Consider the following 16,431-nt stretch of genomic DNA (forward strand, 5'->3'; position numbering starts at 1 on the left):
TTTGTTTCAATTGTTCAGAAAAATCAGAATCGATTTCCTCTCCAACTAAAAGAAATGCATTGCAGTGGCGCAGAATTTCTTTTTTATTAGAAGAGAAGAGTACATGAAAATGTACACTGAATGTACACGGCAGCGCTCCGAAGGGAATGAAACAAACTGTGGACGAAGCCAAGAAGAACGAACGGTCGATCAGCAGTGCGTTAAAAAAGAATAACCGGCTGCGCTTGGCCAAATGCCGGAACAGAATCATGCAATAGTTTTACTCACAAGAATAAAAGTGTTTGGTAACCCAGTATTTTAAACAACTCAGTGTTAAAACTAAAAGGTTTTCCGCGGAGTAGCCGATGAGTAATTTGAACTGAAATTCACGGCTTGGATATTCCTATGAGACCGTTAAAGGACGAAATTGGAGACCTAGCAAAATTTCAAAACCTGAAGTTACATTAAGTAAGAGAGTTAATAACACTGATACAAAGAAGATAGAAAACGTGGACTTATCTGAAGGAAGCACATGGAGAAAGATGTCCGCGGTTCGCAGCACAGTACTTCGGCAGACCAACAGCAAAATTACGGGTGTGTCATTTGACACTTCTTTATATACGCGACTAAAAATTTATTCCGCGCATCTACCAGAAAATTAAATGGCTACGAGAAATATCTGCGATTAACAAAATGCATTAAAGAATTTTTCAGAAATTATTGTAAAGATTTTTGTTCCTTGGGTCATGTCGACAATGCCACAAGAAAAGCACACTCTCCAATCATTTATGCGGAATGTTATTTTTTAACCAGTACAAAAGTTCTGCGTATTGAATATTTTGTCTCTTTTACATCGTAAAGAAACACGCTCGATTAATTTCATTCATTCCTGAGCATAGCCAGTGAAGTGTCAGCCATTCAAGTACAGTATGGTGCGAGCTGGGATTTTGGGGCATTTTTCCATTCAAACAAAGTTTCTGGTAATTTCGAAAGAGGTGCGAATGGTGCGGGAATTTTTCCAGGAATTTCGGCCACTTGGGCGGACTAGGAGGACTGGACTAGTTAGCGTGGGTGTCCTGTGACTGCTTGAGGATGAGAACGCCTGGGACATTTTGACACCTTCGATTTCAAAATGGCGGCCGTTTGTAGGAGGAGAGTACACGGCATTTTGTTTGACTTTGATAACACGCTTGTCCCAACATTGGAAGCTAACTTATACGCGTTTCTCAAGGTAAAGGATAAGCTGCTTGAATTCTTCGCTGCCAAAGACGCTGAGAACATTGCTTCAAAGTATCAAACGCTTGTGACCGAAACATATCCATGGCCGCCTGATTCATTTAAACTTGGTCACCATGAATGGCGCGTGAAGTTATGGGAAAGCGCACTAAATAATGAATGTAACGTTTCCAGCGACAACAACACCAAACCATCAGCAGCTGAAATGTACGAGATGTGGAGGTCTGCACGTCTAGAGAAAATGGCGTTCACAGAAGAAATTTCATCGCTTATCCAAGAGCTCGCGAAAGACTACAAAATTGCAATTGTCACGAATAGCGACTCGGTCATCCAGCGAGAAAAGCTCGCTGCTTGTGGAGCTGAGAAATTCTTTAAAACTATCGTGATAAGCAGCGATCAAGCGCATCCTAAACCCCACCCTGTGATGTTTCATACTGCTTGCTCGCAGATCAATGTTGAGCCTAAGAACTGTATAATGGTAGGAGATAATTTGGCTCATGATATACAAGGTGGCAAGAATGCTGGTTTAATGGCCACTGTATGGATCAAACTTGAAGGAAGCAGCTGGAATAAAGGGGACCCGGAACCAGATTTTGTTGTAGATTCGGTTTTGAATTTGCCAGAAATATTGGACAAATTGAATTCTTTGTAATCAAAAATTGGCCAAACTCCTAAAAATTGGATAGCTTTGCTGCTACTCAAAGGAACTCAACTATATAAACCTGAGTAGTTGGAGATCAGGGTAGGAGAAATGAATGAACTTGCTTAATGTGTCATAGGGGCATATCTGGGGAGAGGGTGCACCCCCCCAGATGGCCTGCAGCTTTCTAATGCAACTGGTATTCTTAAAAAAAGTCAGTAACGGCAATCTTTAGTGGTGCACCCCCTCCTAAGAAAAATCCTTGATCTGCCTTTGTGTCATGCTTCTAGCATCTCCACAAAGCTTACAAATTAGAGACAAGGCACTAAATTGGAAATATTTTGTGAAAATGTAGTTACAGTACAGATTCAGATCAGGATGCACAATGTATCAGAATATAATGGCTACTGTCATAGGCTAGAGTGCCTGATTCTGGATATTGTAACACAGTTTGGTATTTCTGCTAATAAAAGTGATACTGGTGATTTATTTTGGTGTCAGTCTACAAAAACAACAACCTGGAGAGCAAGACAATACATAAGAGGAGCTGTTCACATTATCTTTAATTGGGGTATGATTTAATGGCATTCATTTGTTGAGTCTGGAATGAAATTATCATACAGAGTAACTCAAAGTACTTTGTATTGTTTTTCTTCTCCTTGAAAGACCTGTTACCCAGCAACAGTGATGAAGCAGCATGTTGCCTAGCAACATTTCTGAGGTACAACTGACCACCACACAAGCTTACCGCTACTCAGTTAATAGAGAGTAAATTGATTGTTCTTTTTTTTCTTGGATTTGCATGCACTCCATCGTTCACATAAAGGCGAGGCTGCTGCTCCTCCCAGACTCCCATGAGAAAATAAAAAGAGATTCAATACAATACCGGTAATGTATCAAAAAATGAAAAATATCATGGTAGCAAGTTAGACCGTATGAGAATGTAGATGAAGCTTCGTAAAAAAATAATAAATACATCATGTGTTGTTTAGTTTTTTTTTTACGTTTTGTGGTATAAAAGTTTTTTTTGTGTGTGTGTGCGCCAGTTGCATCCGTACAAGCATAGTAGAGACCTCGAAACAGCTCATCGCACATGTTTTATCTTGGTGCATGTCTTTGCTCCTAAACAGAGCTCTCGATAAATGACGGAATCTCTAGTAGTCTTTCTTCATCTTTGAAAATGCGGTTCTCGAACGAGCCTTCATCATTGAATGTTTTGGCATCCTCTATTTGAAAATCTAAAACATTCAGCCATTTCTTTGGGGAAATGTCGGGCTCTTCTTTTTTGTTAATATAATTTTCAAAAGTTGAAAACAAGGTTGGCGCCAAAACGGTTTCTTTCTCTTCGCAGACTGCGGTTTTTGTCGTCTTCTTGCACGCGTGATCGCGCGCGGAAGTCAAAGGTCTCGTGATAGTGACGTCATAACCCAAGTTCTGTAACCTTTCTAGTCTTTTCATCTCCTCCTTGCTTTCAATAAAGTACACATCCTGAATACTGTCTCTAAAACTGACTTTTTTAGCTTCTGTTATCTCAAGACTTCCAAAGGGTACTGTTGCAATGTCTTCAGGTTCCTCGCAATCTGAATTGTCCGGCGAGCAGTACATCGCTGACCATTTTCTGTTCACTTCCAGTAATCTCTGTGCTTTAGTCATTCGTTGTTTTCCTGTTTTCGTTGACTTCCGACGTTTAACTCTCCTTTTCTTGTCACTTACAAGAGCGGGCAACTCCGGTATCGCAAATCTCCTCCTATATCTCCTTGCCTCAGCAGCATACGCGTAGATAAAAATGAACAAAATTAAAATAGTTCCCACACTAACAAACACGATCATTGTCATTGTTGAATAATGCCAACCCGTTTCTTTCGGTTTTGGTGTCGGCGTTTGCCATATCGCACTCAAAGGAAGCTCAAAGATCCAGTGAAAGATTTTCGTGAGAACCATCTTCAGTAATCCCTCTGGAATTGAATTACTGTTGCAGACTTGTTATATCTTGTCATAAGAGTACTTGCCACCAAGCTTAAAGCCTCCATCATACATGATTAGAAAATTATACTTTCCTCTCATTATAATTCAGCTGATAATTAAACGTAAATTATGTCTATGATGTCATTAAACAAAAATTATCACGTCATTTTCAAAACCATTACGTCATTGCGCTCATACCGAGCTTGCAAACGCGTTTAGAGTAATAAAGAAAATTTTTGACCTAATCAGATTTGTTATTTTGTTTTTCACATTAGGTGGCTGTTGCAAAACCTGGTTCTGTAACTTATGTAGCAGTTTTATGGCATGTGCATCCAATCCCTATAATTAAGCCTAAGCCCTGGCCAAACGGAAGACGCAAGATTTTACTTGCGTCTTAGTTTGGCCAGGACTTGCGTGAGCTTGCGTTGACTTGCGATGACTTGCGTTCACTTTGGTCAAGATCAAATTTGCACGAAAGTTTTTCTCCGTTTCGGTTTGGCTACCCAACGCAAGTCTTACTGTTTTCAAGTACTGAATTTTAGCGCGCGCATGCAGTAGCATTTAAATGGCTTTTTTGACAACTTGCGTGCACTTGCGAGTAAACTTGCGAGCTCGTTTGGCCAGCCAACGCAAGTCTGTACACGAGTTCAACTTGTGAATACTTGGCAGTTGCGTTCACTTGCGTTACCGTTTGACCAGGGCTTTAAACCGAAAAAATAGACTTAACTCTGGCTGTCGCATTCATCATGTTAAGTTCACTTTTCGGGCACTCGCTTTCCCTCCGCTTTCGGTAGCCCTGGTTAACGTGCATCTCCTTGATTAGATTAAATCTACGTATTGAGGCAGTTTAGATCATAAACCAACATGCCCAGAATCCCGACGTTCCCTCAGCCAGCAAGTGGCGGTTCCCCAGGTTTAGCCAAATTTAGTGTTTGGGTTTTTTGTGGTTTCGGTCTTTAGGAGCAAACAAAAGCAATTTGCGGTCTAGGAAGAACAGAATATCCAGAATATGACGGTTTGCAGACTGTACGACCCCCTATAAAAGACCCTCTTCAGTGCCATCCCGAAGTTTAGGGAAAAGATTATCCCATCCCAAAAACCTGTTAACACACAATTCACCGCCTGAAATGAACACATTATTTTCACAGTGGAACTGAACATTCGCGAGACTAATCATACCTGGACCTAGTGTCGGGAAGCAGCCATATACACTAGTGACAGGCCAAGTAGAGCCGCCAAGTAATACGAGCAGTGTTATTGCAACTTGTCGCGCAAAGTTAAATTACACTTGCAAGCAAATGACCAGCCATACGGCTTTGTCGTATCCTGAGCTTCAACAATACGTTGCACAAAGTAGAACTCGTGTCTCAACTTAGAAAGGGATCTCTCTCTTTTTTTTTTTTTTTTTTTTCTTCTTCGCGCAACTACTTGCAATATAGGTGTATTAATACCCTCAACCGGCAACACTTTTCTAATTTTGATGCGGTACAGGAACTAGGCAAATGCGGTATGTTGAACTGCAAGTTTAGTTTTAATAAACTACTGCCTTGTTCTAAAACACGCAAAAGCGAATTTTTTGTGAGGAATAACGTTCTGTAATTTGGTGTGAAACAGTTAGATTGTCCAATGATTAGAAATTGATGGTGCAGCTATTTTTTCATTGGCCAGTTCTGTTAAAATCGATTAAAACCTGTATTCACTACAATTAACGCGCCAACACCACTGAGATGTAAACATCATCTCGATGACAAAGACAATATGGGCCTAGGTTCTTAGTGGAGAAAATATTTTTTTTTTTTTTTTTTTTTTTTTTTTGTTTTTTTTTTTTTTAAGGCCTAATGATGCAAATTGTTCTACCTGCAACAGATAAAGAACCCACTTCTGTTACTTCCAAGACTTTTTCACGAATATCGCGAATAAATCGCGCGCACGCCTCGAACTACGATTCACGCCCAGAGATTTTATCCCAGAACTCTTTGCGAAAAATTCCCGCTTATTGCTTTGATGCATTGTGGGACGGGAGGAACGGCGGCTGTCGTGACGTCACATGGTGTTGATTCTGAGCGTGTCTTCTCAAAATGATAAGAAACAACATCTCTGGAAGGCTGCCTTGCGTATTCTACTTGTTATAACAACTCATTTACTCACCAATTACTGAAAGTTCGATCGCCTTCGGACACCGTAACACATTGGACTTGATCCCGGCGCAAAGATGTTTCGTTGTTGGCTGTCCTGGCGTTGTAATCGCCAGATCGATTTTCTTGATCGAAGTCACTGCAGCCTTACATTCGTACCCGATGAAGTTTACCGCTATGATAGATCCTTAGAAGAACTGCTTTTAGATGCTAATCAAATCAAGGATCTTCCACGGGTAATAACGAAGCTTCTTAAAGTCGATTAGATTAGTGAAAGTGTTTATAACTTGCATTTTTGTCTCCATTTTCACAGCCGTTCTTTCGCTTGTACAATCTGCGACGATTGGGTTTGAGCGACAACGAGATTGCACGTTTACCTCCTGAAGTCGGCAACTTAGCGAACCTTCAGGAGTTTGATATCAGCAGAAATGGTAAGATATGTCTCTTAACAGACCTGTATAAAAGGTTTATCTCGTCAAAATCCTCCAAGACCGAAAAGGGCAGTGTAGTATTTGTGTGTGCATAATGCGGGTGCCGATTTGTGGGGTTAGATATGTAATAGATGTTGATATTGTTCATACTTGATCTTATAGCTTCGAGTTGTCGCATGCTTCTGTAAATGATATTAAGAAGTTAGACCATCTTCAAGTGATATATTCTTCTTGTACAATGTCGGTATTTTTTCCGTTCAGATATTTGCGATATACCGGACAACATAAAGTTCTGCAAGAGCTTGATCTCTCTGGACCTCAGCGGTAATCCTGTTTCAAAGTGAGTGCAGTGTTATAATGATCTTTGTCATGTTCTGTGTGAGATTTTTTTTGGTTTATTGTCAAAGAGAAACGCTGTGAGATTTGAACGTGTGTTGTAAAGTAGCTTCAAAAGTTATATTTCAAAAGTGAGCCACGATCGGAACGTTCCACCGTATAACTTTTGTTTATGTTTTAGCTATGTAAAACTCGCATGCTTCCAATCCATTTACATGAACTCAGATTTTATGCTACATCACTCATGCAGTAGCAAAGCACTTACCTTTTTGAGGTATATTAATGGAATTTAGTGTTTAGAGAGACTTATTCTAGTCGTTATTTGTATTTAGTTTGATAATATTGTCAGTTATATGTCTTCTTAATTTCTGTGAGTTCCACCTCACGCGAGAAAATCAATATCACAGATTCGAACCGATTTGAAGAAATAGAACTAATGATCAATCAACGAGGGCTTCACCATTTTATTAATTTAGCTTTGTGTCTTCTTCCTTTTCTTTGATGGGATTTGCGCGAAAATAACTCAAACTAGACAATAGAATTTCTTCACAAAACGGATGTGTTATATGTTCAAAATTCAACCGTCTTGAAAGTTTCCGCAAAGCTGCTTTTGTCTGGTTTGGTGTACATACCTCTGCGATGACTGAAAACGTTCGAACCGTGTCGTTCGAGAACGAATGATCGCTGGGTCATTATCGCTCTCGATTTTTACTACATAATCCTTGTTTCCTGTAGTTGTTGGTTATAACTGCTTCCTGGGGCTGTATTAATTCCGGATCCTAGTTTAGTCAGATGAAGTGTCGCTATGCTAAAACTTGCAAACTCTTTTATTGGATTTTGATCTCGTAGGTTTACGATTGAGGACATCTGTAGGTCTAAGTTTCACTTAAAATTCTGATTCAGGGAAAATCTTAAGGCTAGATAAATTTGCGTGTGTTTTGAAACAAATTTTTTCCACTGTCTGTTGCAAATGTCGGAAATACCATGCTAATTTCTTCTATGGGCGATTTCATTTCATCTTGTAATTGATTTATCTCAATCTTAACCATCAAATTGAACAAAATCTTTACCTTTATACAAGACATTTCGTTTGCTGCTAGTATAAAATAGATTTTGTTGTAAATGGTTGATTAACTTTGAAAGCCTTGCAAAAATGGCAACACATTCATTCTTTTGTGCAGGATTGATTTTGTATAGATGCAAATTAGAAAACATAAACAAATGACTCACTGGCGTGATTTTTGTTTCAATTAAAAGCTTTCCGCTCTGCAGAGTGTATAACACTGGCCTGCTTACTCAAATTAGTTCCGATGGCACAGTGGTCGCATGCTTTCCTTGTAATGAAACACACTGATTATTTGTTTTTAAGCTGATCAGCGGTGTTGTTGTTCCTTTGCTGATTTTATATCTGTGATCATTCAGCATTCTTCAGATTGCATTTGTGGAATGCCTGCTTAAGCTAGTGGCACTATATAACTGTTTTCTCAAAGAGACTCTTCACAATAATCACCTTGACTTCTGTGTTGCGTACGTGTTCATAACACAGGTGATTCCATGCATGTTCATTTTAATTTTTTTCAGTGTTTGTATTTCTCCAGTTAAATGCTTTAGGATCATTGTTTATCATGTGTGTCATGAGGACAAATCAATAATTGTTATAATTGGGGTCATTCATATAATCTCTTACAATAGTTCTACTGTCACTTGCTTGAAACTAGATTTTTGTTATATATTTCTGTGAGACTGCAAAATTCATTTCAAAATTATAAATCATAGTGATTCATTTTGTAGAAATGCTTACATGCTAAATTTCCCTGGATGTTGGCTACATATGGTATTTAAACATGGAATGTGCAGTTTATTTTGATTTACAAAAACAACATTATAATTATATTACTATTCTGTACAAGTCTTGGCAAGTTGTTTGAAGTTTATATCACAAGATGTTACCTGAGTTACAGTATAGAAAAAGTATGCATAACAAAAGTTGACATAGAATTTATTTTTAAAAAGAGTTAAAAACTCCAAATATTATAGGGACATAAATATGGACATCGATCTGCTGTTACTTACGTCTATGACATATTATCCACTTTGGGCACATTTATGTTTTTGTTCTTTTTATTATTATCTTATAAGCATTTGAATATCTAAGGAAATTTTGTATCATTCATATTTTTTATTTATTTATTTGCTTATTTATTTATTTTTCCTAAGCAAGATATTTGAGTTCCGCAATAAAACTGTATCTCTTCAGTGTGCAAACTATGTCCTGGCCGATAACCAGGGGCTAGTGGATAAAATCACTAGCCCAGGATTTTTACTTGGCAGATGCATAAGGACACTGTAAATTAAAGACCTTCTGCCTAGCGCACACTGGTTCCAACTTGCTGAGAGGGCAAGCTGGAAAATCCAGTTTCTTTGCACCATGCCCTAATTTTCTTAAAATACACTAGATTACAACGTAACTAATTATAAAATATGAAACTCACTGAAAGTCACTGAAACTAACTGAAACTTAAAAAGTAAGAATGTACTTGCTACATGTCTCAGTGCATCAAATGAATGAATACAGTGAAGGTGATTTAGGGCAAAAGAAAATGGTTACAGAGTTGCTAAAAAGTGTGACATTTTTTCATAAAAGTTTCGGAAAATATTGAGAAATTCTTGTTATATTTAGGAATACTAGTATTAGGATTAGGGGAGATCGCAAGGTCATAGAATACATGCATGTTACCATTAATATTGTCTTAGTGGACATCTCAGGAAATAAAGTCATTCTTGTCCCTATAGCCCGCTTTTCTTTGGTCAGTATCAAGATTGCAGACTCCGGCCAAGTCCTGAATTTTTGAGCTTGCTCAGACTGCTCATTATTGAATGTCAGCCTATTAGCTTTGAGCTGAGTAAACTCGCAGTGTGTGCACAACAACCAGAAGTCCATGGATCATAGACTTGGCTGGAGGTCGCTTTCTTGGTGTTGACCAAACAAAAAGTGGGCTCGGATGAGATTGTAAAGCAGTTTACATGAACAACAGCCCTATGACATGCCCAAGACAGTGGCGGATCTTGGGGTGAGGCCTGGGCCCCCACCTTATTTTTGGGCCAACTGGAGGCCTGTAGGGCAGAGACATTTTTTTTTGTGAGCCCCCCCCCCCCTTATTCCAGGGTCTGGATGATTGCCCCCCCCCATCTGAAGGTCTGGATCCGCCACTGCAAGGGGTCATGTCAGTCAGTTGTGATTGATGGTTTTTGATCGATTTTGTTTGTTTCTTTTCCTTTCTTTTGTCTGTCATCAGAAATGATTGTCAGTGCTCAGTGTAAAACGTAATTGTTTGATGTGGTGTAAACCCCCTAGTTGGATGTTATTGAAAGGGACAGAAAGGTTATTTTAGACCAAGATAAAAGAGAAACAGACAGTTTCTGCATTACATTGTTCAATCCATAAAATGTTTGTGCAAAACATTCATTCTTTTATGGAATACATGTGGTCAGAGACAAGTTTTCTTGTTGTAGATTTATTTTATCATGAAGTACATTCAATAAATTAAAATCTTTTACAAGAGAACTCTTGTGACTATGGAAACGTGCACAATATTTTAATGCCATTTTGTGAAATCTTCAGAACATTAATTTTTTATGGAAATGGCAGAGAAAGTTTTCTTTTTGTAGTTTTTTTTTTGTTTTTTTTTTTTTGTTTTTTTTTTATGGCTTATCTACGAGACCATTGCTTTTGAGAGGTGCTAAAATACAGTCTGGGGACAGGAAAAGCACGGAATGAGAATGTTGTCAAGTGTTTGCTAGCACTGTTATTAAATAAACCAAACATAGAGTAAATAAATATTTAACATATTGAAACCGAAACAAATTGGGCACTGTTGTCGATCATTGCTTTTGGTAAAAGTCATCGAATTGTTCGTCAGTTGTTCTTTCAGTAAAACGATTTCTTTGCACCTTGTTTGAGACACAACTACACTTGAGCTGACATGGAATCTCTATTCCCTCCGTTAAAAAGCTGCCTATTTGCTAAACTCCCATTGAGCAACAACTTTTTTATCAACACGAAATCGGCCGCGGAAACTTTCAGTGACGGCTTTTTCTATGTTGTTTACAGGACCGAACGATCGAACGTGACTCGACCCCAAATTCTTGAGATTTCCAATTTCCTGGTAAAGGGAGCACAAGGCAAAATTCTTAATATACATGTGAATTATGGTTGGAGAAATAAAAAAAAAGAAAATAAAATTCTCTCTTTAAGTGACTACGGTTACTAAGCAATCATTTTGTATCGTTCTCAATCTGTTGTGTTCATACTATTTCCATTCAAATTTCATCGTTTTTCACATTGGACTTTAGCAGTTAAGACAATATATCGTCAAACGAGCATCCTTTTTAATGGATATTGGGATTTCAAGTTTTTAAGTTTTTATTTTTTTCTCATCACGTCCGGTTACTTTCGCCCTTTTTTTTTGCCGCTTTCCCCAAATCAAGCTTCAAAGTTGGGGGTGCGGCTTATCTACGAGTGCGGCTTATACACGAGTCTTTACGGTAGTTTTTTTGGGTGTAGAATACCAGTTGTAAAAGAAAACCACAGGTCATCTCAGGAGGGGGGAGGGGTGCGCACTCCCTGCACCCTTCCCCTACATCTGCCCCCTCTTGAATTTGTCAGCCAAATTTGTTAATTGGAAAGATGATATACTCTTGACAATGTATTGTCAGTTGCTCTCACACAGGTCGATTTTGTAATTGATTATAACTATTGTATATTAAGTAAAGTGCAAGACTCTTGATTTACATTACTCGGGTGAATGATTTTTTCTTTAATGTTGTTATTTGTTTACGCAGACTTCCAGATGGCTTTGCACAGCTCAAGAATCTTACTACTCTTTGTCTAAATGACGTGTCTCTGATCCGATTGCCTCCGGACATCGGAAGGTAATTATCAATAACAGAATGTTTGAACATGTTATTTACATCATCATCATCATCACTTTGTTTACCCTCGGATTTGAAGAGTATCTTATACAGCTATTATCTCCGATCTTTTCACAATAACACAATACAACGGGAAAAGACCAGACCACAACACCGGGACTCCGTCCCTTTCTTTATCGTGTTTTTTCCTTCCTTGTTTTTTTTTTTTTTTTTTTTTTTTGCCACCCCCCCCCCCCCCCCCCCCGGGAAGACTGCTGGTAATTTGTTGATGTCTTGATCAAACATTCTTGATACAGCTGCGGAGTCTTTGATCAAGTACCAAAGTATGGTGTACACTTTGTACAGTCTCCACTCTTTAATATGAGAACCATTGTTTATTCGGTGCAGTTGTGAATGTATGGTACAAGTAAGTTTGTTTTCCTATAGGACTATATTATTATAATGAAATGTTGATTTGTTGTTAGTTTAACAGAACTCACAGTACTGGAGGCCAGAGAAAACTTGATCAAGTACCTGCCAGTGTAAGTTTCCCTGTATTTTGTTTATTTGAATGTCATGTTTGTTTGAACTATTCTCTAGTGGCAAGGAATTAACAGAAAACTGTGGAGAAAGGGGCAATGGTATAGCACTGGATTAACAAAATCTGGTCAAAGCTTGAAAAAACCCCTCAAATTCCAGCTTGGTCCTTCAGACAAGCAGTTTTCAAACTGTGCTTGCCTGCAGCAGTTGCATGCTTTTCGTAGTCTACTTTTTTATGATTAAGGTGGCAGACAACTTGCCTGGGTCCTTGCCCATTGGGCAAGTTAACATGACAAGGTACATCTACATCTACATTTTAATATGTCGTAAAAAGTCCATACGGATATCACACCAACGTCTAAAAATAAGTAAAATGCAATATGTACATATATAATAACTGAAAAATTCTAAAAAAAAAAAATCTAAAAATCTAAAAATTCTATGGGTAAACCACTAAATTAATAAAAATGCTCGCGCAGTCCAGACTGGAAACACGCAAGAGAGTCGGACTCAACAATCGCCGCAGGGAGTGCATTCCACTCTCTTATGGTCCTCGGAAAATACAAGTAAAAATACGCGTTTTTGTCTGGCAGGAAAATCTACTTGTCCTGGATGACCTGACAGCACTTATTTTGAGCCTTGATTCCACTATCTATAATAATAGTTTCCTCATAATTTCATTTCTGATCTTCTTTCTCATACCCAGAAGTGAACAGTCACTGTTCCGTTTTCCACATTTTTCCACATCCTGGTAAATGTTTTAATCATAAGAAAAAAAAATATAGTTAATTTTTTTCTTTTCTGATTTTCAGTTCCATGGAATTTTTGACAAAGCTTGAAAGACTAGACCTTGGATGTAATGAACTTGAAGAACTTGTAAGTCAATTTAATGTGCTGAACTGGACTGCCTTCTGTTTAAGTGTCTCTGCATATTTCTTTGTGGTATTGTGTACTGAGTTGATGTTCCTTTTTAGCCTGACATTGTTGGATCATTACCAAACCTGACAGAGTTGTGGTTAGATGGAAACCTGTTAAAAACATTACCTCCAGTGAGTATTGATCATGTTCTCTGTCAACTGATTGTCATTGTTATCATTACTTTTATTGATATTTATCCTCCTCCTCCTCCTCCTCCTCCGTCTCCTTAATTCTCCTTCTACTACCTCCCTTTCCTCTTCTTCCCCCCTTTACCTCATCATTGTCATCATTTGTTGTTGCCATCATGGTCATCGTCATTGCCACTGTGTTCATAATTTATTGTCATGGGAGCTTGCAAGGTTGATTCCTTTTAATATCACAGTTTCCCAAATTCAAATCTTGGACTACGCATGTGATTTCAATTTAGTTGTGCATCAGTTTCATCATTAATTTTTTGTTAACTTAGTTCAGTTGGTTCTCGACCTTTCTCAAAAGACTTAGACCAGGTTCTCTGACTAGTTTTCCTGACCCTACAAAAGACCAACACCTTAAAGTTCCAATCTGATCTGGTTTAGGGAGTAAGGGAGCCACCCTCATGTTATTAATAATAAATTTAGTTTAATTTTATAGCTTTGAACATCAATGATCATGTACTGTTTTAGTCATATTTTTGGTTTGTACTTTTTCTTGATATTGTTTAAGTAAACTTTTATTTTCTTTTTTTTATTTCTCCAACCATAATTCACATGTATATTAAGAATGTTGCCTTGTGCTCCCTTTACCAGGAAATTGGAAATCTCAAGAAGCTCCAGATATTTGATGTATCCGAGAACAAAATTGAATTTTTGCCAGATGAAATATCTGGGTGCGTTGGTCTAACTGACTTCCACTTATCACAAAATTTGCTTGAAGAGCTTCCCGACACGATAGGTATGTAGCTGTTTATTTTATTTGTGTGATGTTTGAACACTTCCTCAGTGGAGGCAAGTGATATTTATTTAGTTTTTTGGATTTGAAATCCTGTGTAAGTATCTTGGTTGAATTTGTTTTGTAGGAAAACTGAAGAAACTGCAGTTGGTCAAGATCGACCAGAACCGGCTTCTTTGTCTAACCCCAGCGATAGGAGGGTGAGTAGATTATTGATGAGCTTCTCTAACAATCAGGGAGGGAAGGACAGGGTTCAAATATTATTAATAGTCAACTCTTTCTAAGATGGACGCCGTCGGGACAAGCACCAACTGTCCATCTTAGAGAGTCGTCAGTCTTATAGGCAGTTTAGTTATAGTAAAATGACTGGAAAATGGACGGAACGGGATAACACCAGGTGTCTTTCTTAGAGAGGTGTCCATCTTATAGAGGTGTCCATTAAGAGAGAGTTGATTCATTGACAGTAATCTTGTTTGGCAGACGAGGGTGGGGAGGGTGGGGGTGGATGTAAGATTATTCTGATTTGTATTTATATTGGTAAGTAGTTGGGGGGGGGAGGGGGGGGCCAGGGTGGTCTGAACTTCACAGTACCCGTACCTTTTACTTCTGGGTCCCATCCCCTCCTTAACTAGTAATTTGTTCTTCTCTGTGGCCGTGCAGTAAGACCCTGCTATCTCTGGTTTTCTCGAACAAAGTTTACTTTTCCTTTTATTTTGTCATAATATTTCAGTCATTTATTGTCAAAATAACCCTGTTATCTTCAACTCGGTCGTCTCCATGGGTCCAACATCTTGAACAGTTTGCGGTTTTTTAACCCAACTTCAAACTGAGATAACAAATAATGAATTATAAGTCCTGTTGTTGAATATCAATATTATTGTATCTTCTAATATTCTTTTTCCATATTTCAGGCTTTCCAGCTTGTCAGAATTAATATTAACAGAAAATCTTCTTGAGGTATGTCATGTAACTTACTGTACTTTTAAGTAAAAAAATATTTAGTGTGAGAAATAGTCTGCATACAATATTTACATTTAAAGTTTTGACTTAGAATTTTAATATTCCACTCATAAATTAATGTAAAGCAACAAGTTATTTTGGCTCAAGAAGCATAAAGTTGGAGGTAAAAATTTAAAATATTTTCTCTTTCTTTCGTAGGAAACTCCATCAACTATAGGAAAACTACACAAGTTAACACATCTAAATTTAGATAGGAATCGGCTTACATCTTTACCAGTTGAGGTAGGTTGCTTTGGGAGTTAAGATTTTTACAACTTTTTTAGACACTGGAACTTTTTAATTTATTATTTTGAATATATACAGCTATTTTCTTCTTTATCTGGCATCTTCCTTAAACCGGTATTCTAGTCTAGGAGGATTTGGTTTCAATTATCTAAATTGATATCAAGGAAGCACTGCTCACTTTTATGCATATTAATGGTACTGTGTGTCTTGCAGATTGGAAGCTGTACAAAATTGAGTGTTTTTTCATTAAGAGAAAACTGGCTAATGCGCCTGCCGTCAGAAATTGGCAACTGTAGAAATCTTCACGTTTTAGATGTTTCAGGAAACAGGTGAGAGAAGAGAACTCATTTTGCTTGATAAATTTGAAAGAAAAAACTTGCTGTAAGCTTGGCTGATAGTCGATAACAGGCAAAGTCCTGGAAACAGAGCAAGCAGTCTAATTTCTTTAGCATACCCATGGCCAGTAGGTGACCTGTTATAAACACACCTTGTACAGGTTTTAAGTATTTTTTGATTAAAGGTCATTGTCTGTGTTTGAGCCTAGTGGCCCGTCAGGCTAAAGCTTATCCTAACTTCTGTAGCAAGAAGGGACTAGGATTATTTTCACTTCCCCCTGGATGGGATGCTAGTCTATTGTAGGTTTACCCCCCAGCATTAAATTTGCCGGTACCCATTTATACACCTGGGTGGAGAGAGGCACTATGAGAGTAAAAATGTCTTGTCCACCAACACAACACAATGACCCCAGCCTGGGCTCGAACCAGGACTGCTTTTTCTAGAGTCCAGCACTAAGCCACCAATATGTATTTGTCACACACAACTGGGAGTGGTACATGCGTTCTTATGCAAATCATACTATGCTCTTTCATAACAGGTTAGAATGCCTTCCATTAAGTGTTGGATCACTGCCTTTGAAGGCATTGTGGTTATCAGAGAACCAGGTAAATCTTGGCTTTTCTTAAATTGAATGTCTGTTGCAGTTCATTACAGATTCTAATATTATTTATTCATCAGCCAAGTGTATGTCCAACTGTGTCAATGTGAATTTTTTTAAATTACTAGGATACAATGGGTATGAGTTTCAAGTTATCCAGCAATTCACACAGTTTTGCATGTGATCAATTAACATGTGATAAAACTGCATACCTGTTGAAGTTGGACGCAACTG

General features: G+C 38.1%; 3 protein-coding genes across 4 annotated transcripts in view; 2 read left to right on the plus strand and 1 right to left on the minus strand.

Annotated features, from left to right (window-relative positions):
* The first annotated feature begins 1,111 nt into the window (after window positions 1-1,111).
* LOC144666078 (N-acylneuraminate-9-phosphatase-like) lies at window positions 1,112-2,332 on the plus strand. Its single transcript, XM_078527427.1, has one exon. The coding sequence runs from the start codon at window positions 1,112-1,114 to the stop codon at window positions 1,865-1,867; it is 756 nt and encodes a 251-aa protein (XP_078383553.1). The 3' UTR covers window positions 1,868-2,332.
* Window positions 2,333-2,876: 544 nt separating this feature from the next.
* LOC144666011 (uncharacterized) lies at window positions 2,877-3,907 on the minus strand. The gene has a single exon (XM_078527349.1). The coding sequence runs from the start codon at window positions 3,794-3,796 to the stop codon at window positions 2,978-2,980; it is 819 nt and encodes a 272-aa protein (XP_078383475.1). The 5' UTR covers window positions 3,797-3,907; the 3' UTR covers window positions 2,877-2,977.
* A 1,965-nt stretch (window positions 3,908-5,872) lies between these two features.
* The window catches only part of LOC144665920 (protein scribble homolog), a 45,658-nt gene continuing 35,099 nt past the window's right edge, over window positions 5,873-16,431 (plus strand). Inside the window, exons 1-13 of one of the 2 annotated variants that reach the window (XM_078527204.1) lie at window positions 5,873-6,191; window positions 6,269-6,386; window positions 6,648-6,726; window positions 11,565-11,654; window positions 12,119-12,175; window positions 12,986-13,049; window positions 13,148-13,222; window positions 13,877-14,021; window positions 14,146-14,218; window positions 14,930-14,975; window positions 15,177-15,260; window positions 15,477-15,592; window positions 16,138-16,204. In XM_078527204.1, the coding sequence (XP_078383330.1) occupies window positions 6,033-6,191; window positions 6,269-6,386; window positions 6,648-6,726; window positions 11,565-11,654; window positions 12,119-12,175; window positions 12,986-13,049; window positions 13,148-13,222; window positions 13,877-14,021; window positions 14,146-14,218; window positions 14,930-14,975; window positions 15,177-15,260; window positions 15,477-15,592; window positions 16,138-16,204 (1,173 nt within the window). In that variant the 5' untranslated portion in view covers window positions 5,873-6,032. The remainder of the gene's footprint in view (window positions 6,192-6,268; window positions 6,387-6,647; window positions 6,727-11,564; window positions 11,655-12,118; window positions 12,176-12,985; window positions 13,050-13,147; window positions 13,223-13,876; window positions 14,022-14,145; window positions 14,219-14,929; window positions 14,976-15,176; window positions 15,261-15,476; window positions 15,593-16,137; window positions 16,205-16,431) is intronic. The other variant, XM_078527203.1, reaches the window with a different exon arrangement.

The sequence above is a fragment of the Oculina patagonica genome, chromosome 9 (genome assembly GCF_052425735.1).
Source record: "Oculina patagonica isolate OP01 chromosome 9, crgOcupat, whole genome shotgun sequence".
Lineage (NCBI taxonomy): Eukaryota > Metazoa > Cnidaria > Anthozoa > Scleractinia > Oculinidae > Oculina > Oculina patagonica.

Coding starts and splice junctions, on each gene's coding strand:
- LOC144666011 (XM_078527349.1), bottom strand. CDS start 3,796: ATGGTTCTCACGAAAATCTTTCACTGGATCTTTGAGCTTCCTTTGAGT.
- LOC144666078 (XM_078527427.1), top strand. CDS start 1,112: ATGGCGGCCGTTTGTAGGAGGAGAGTACACGGCATTTTGTTTGACTTT.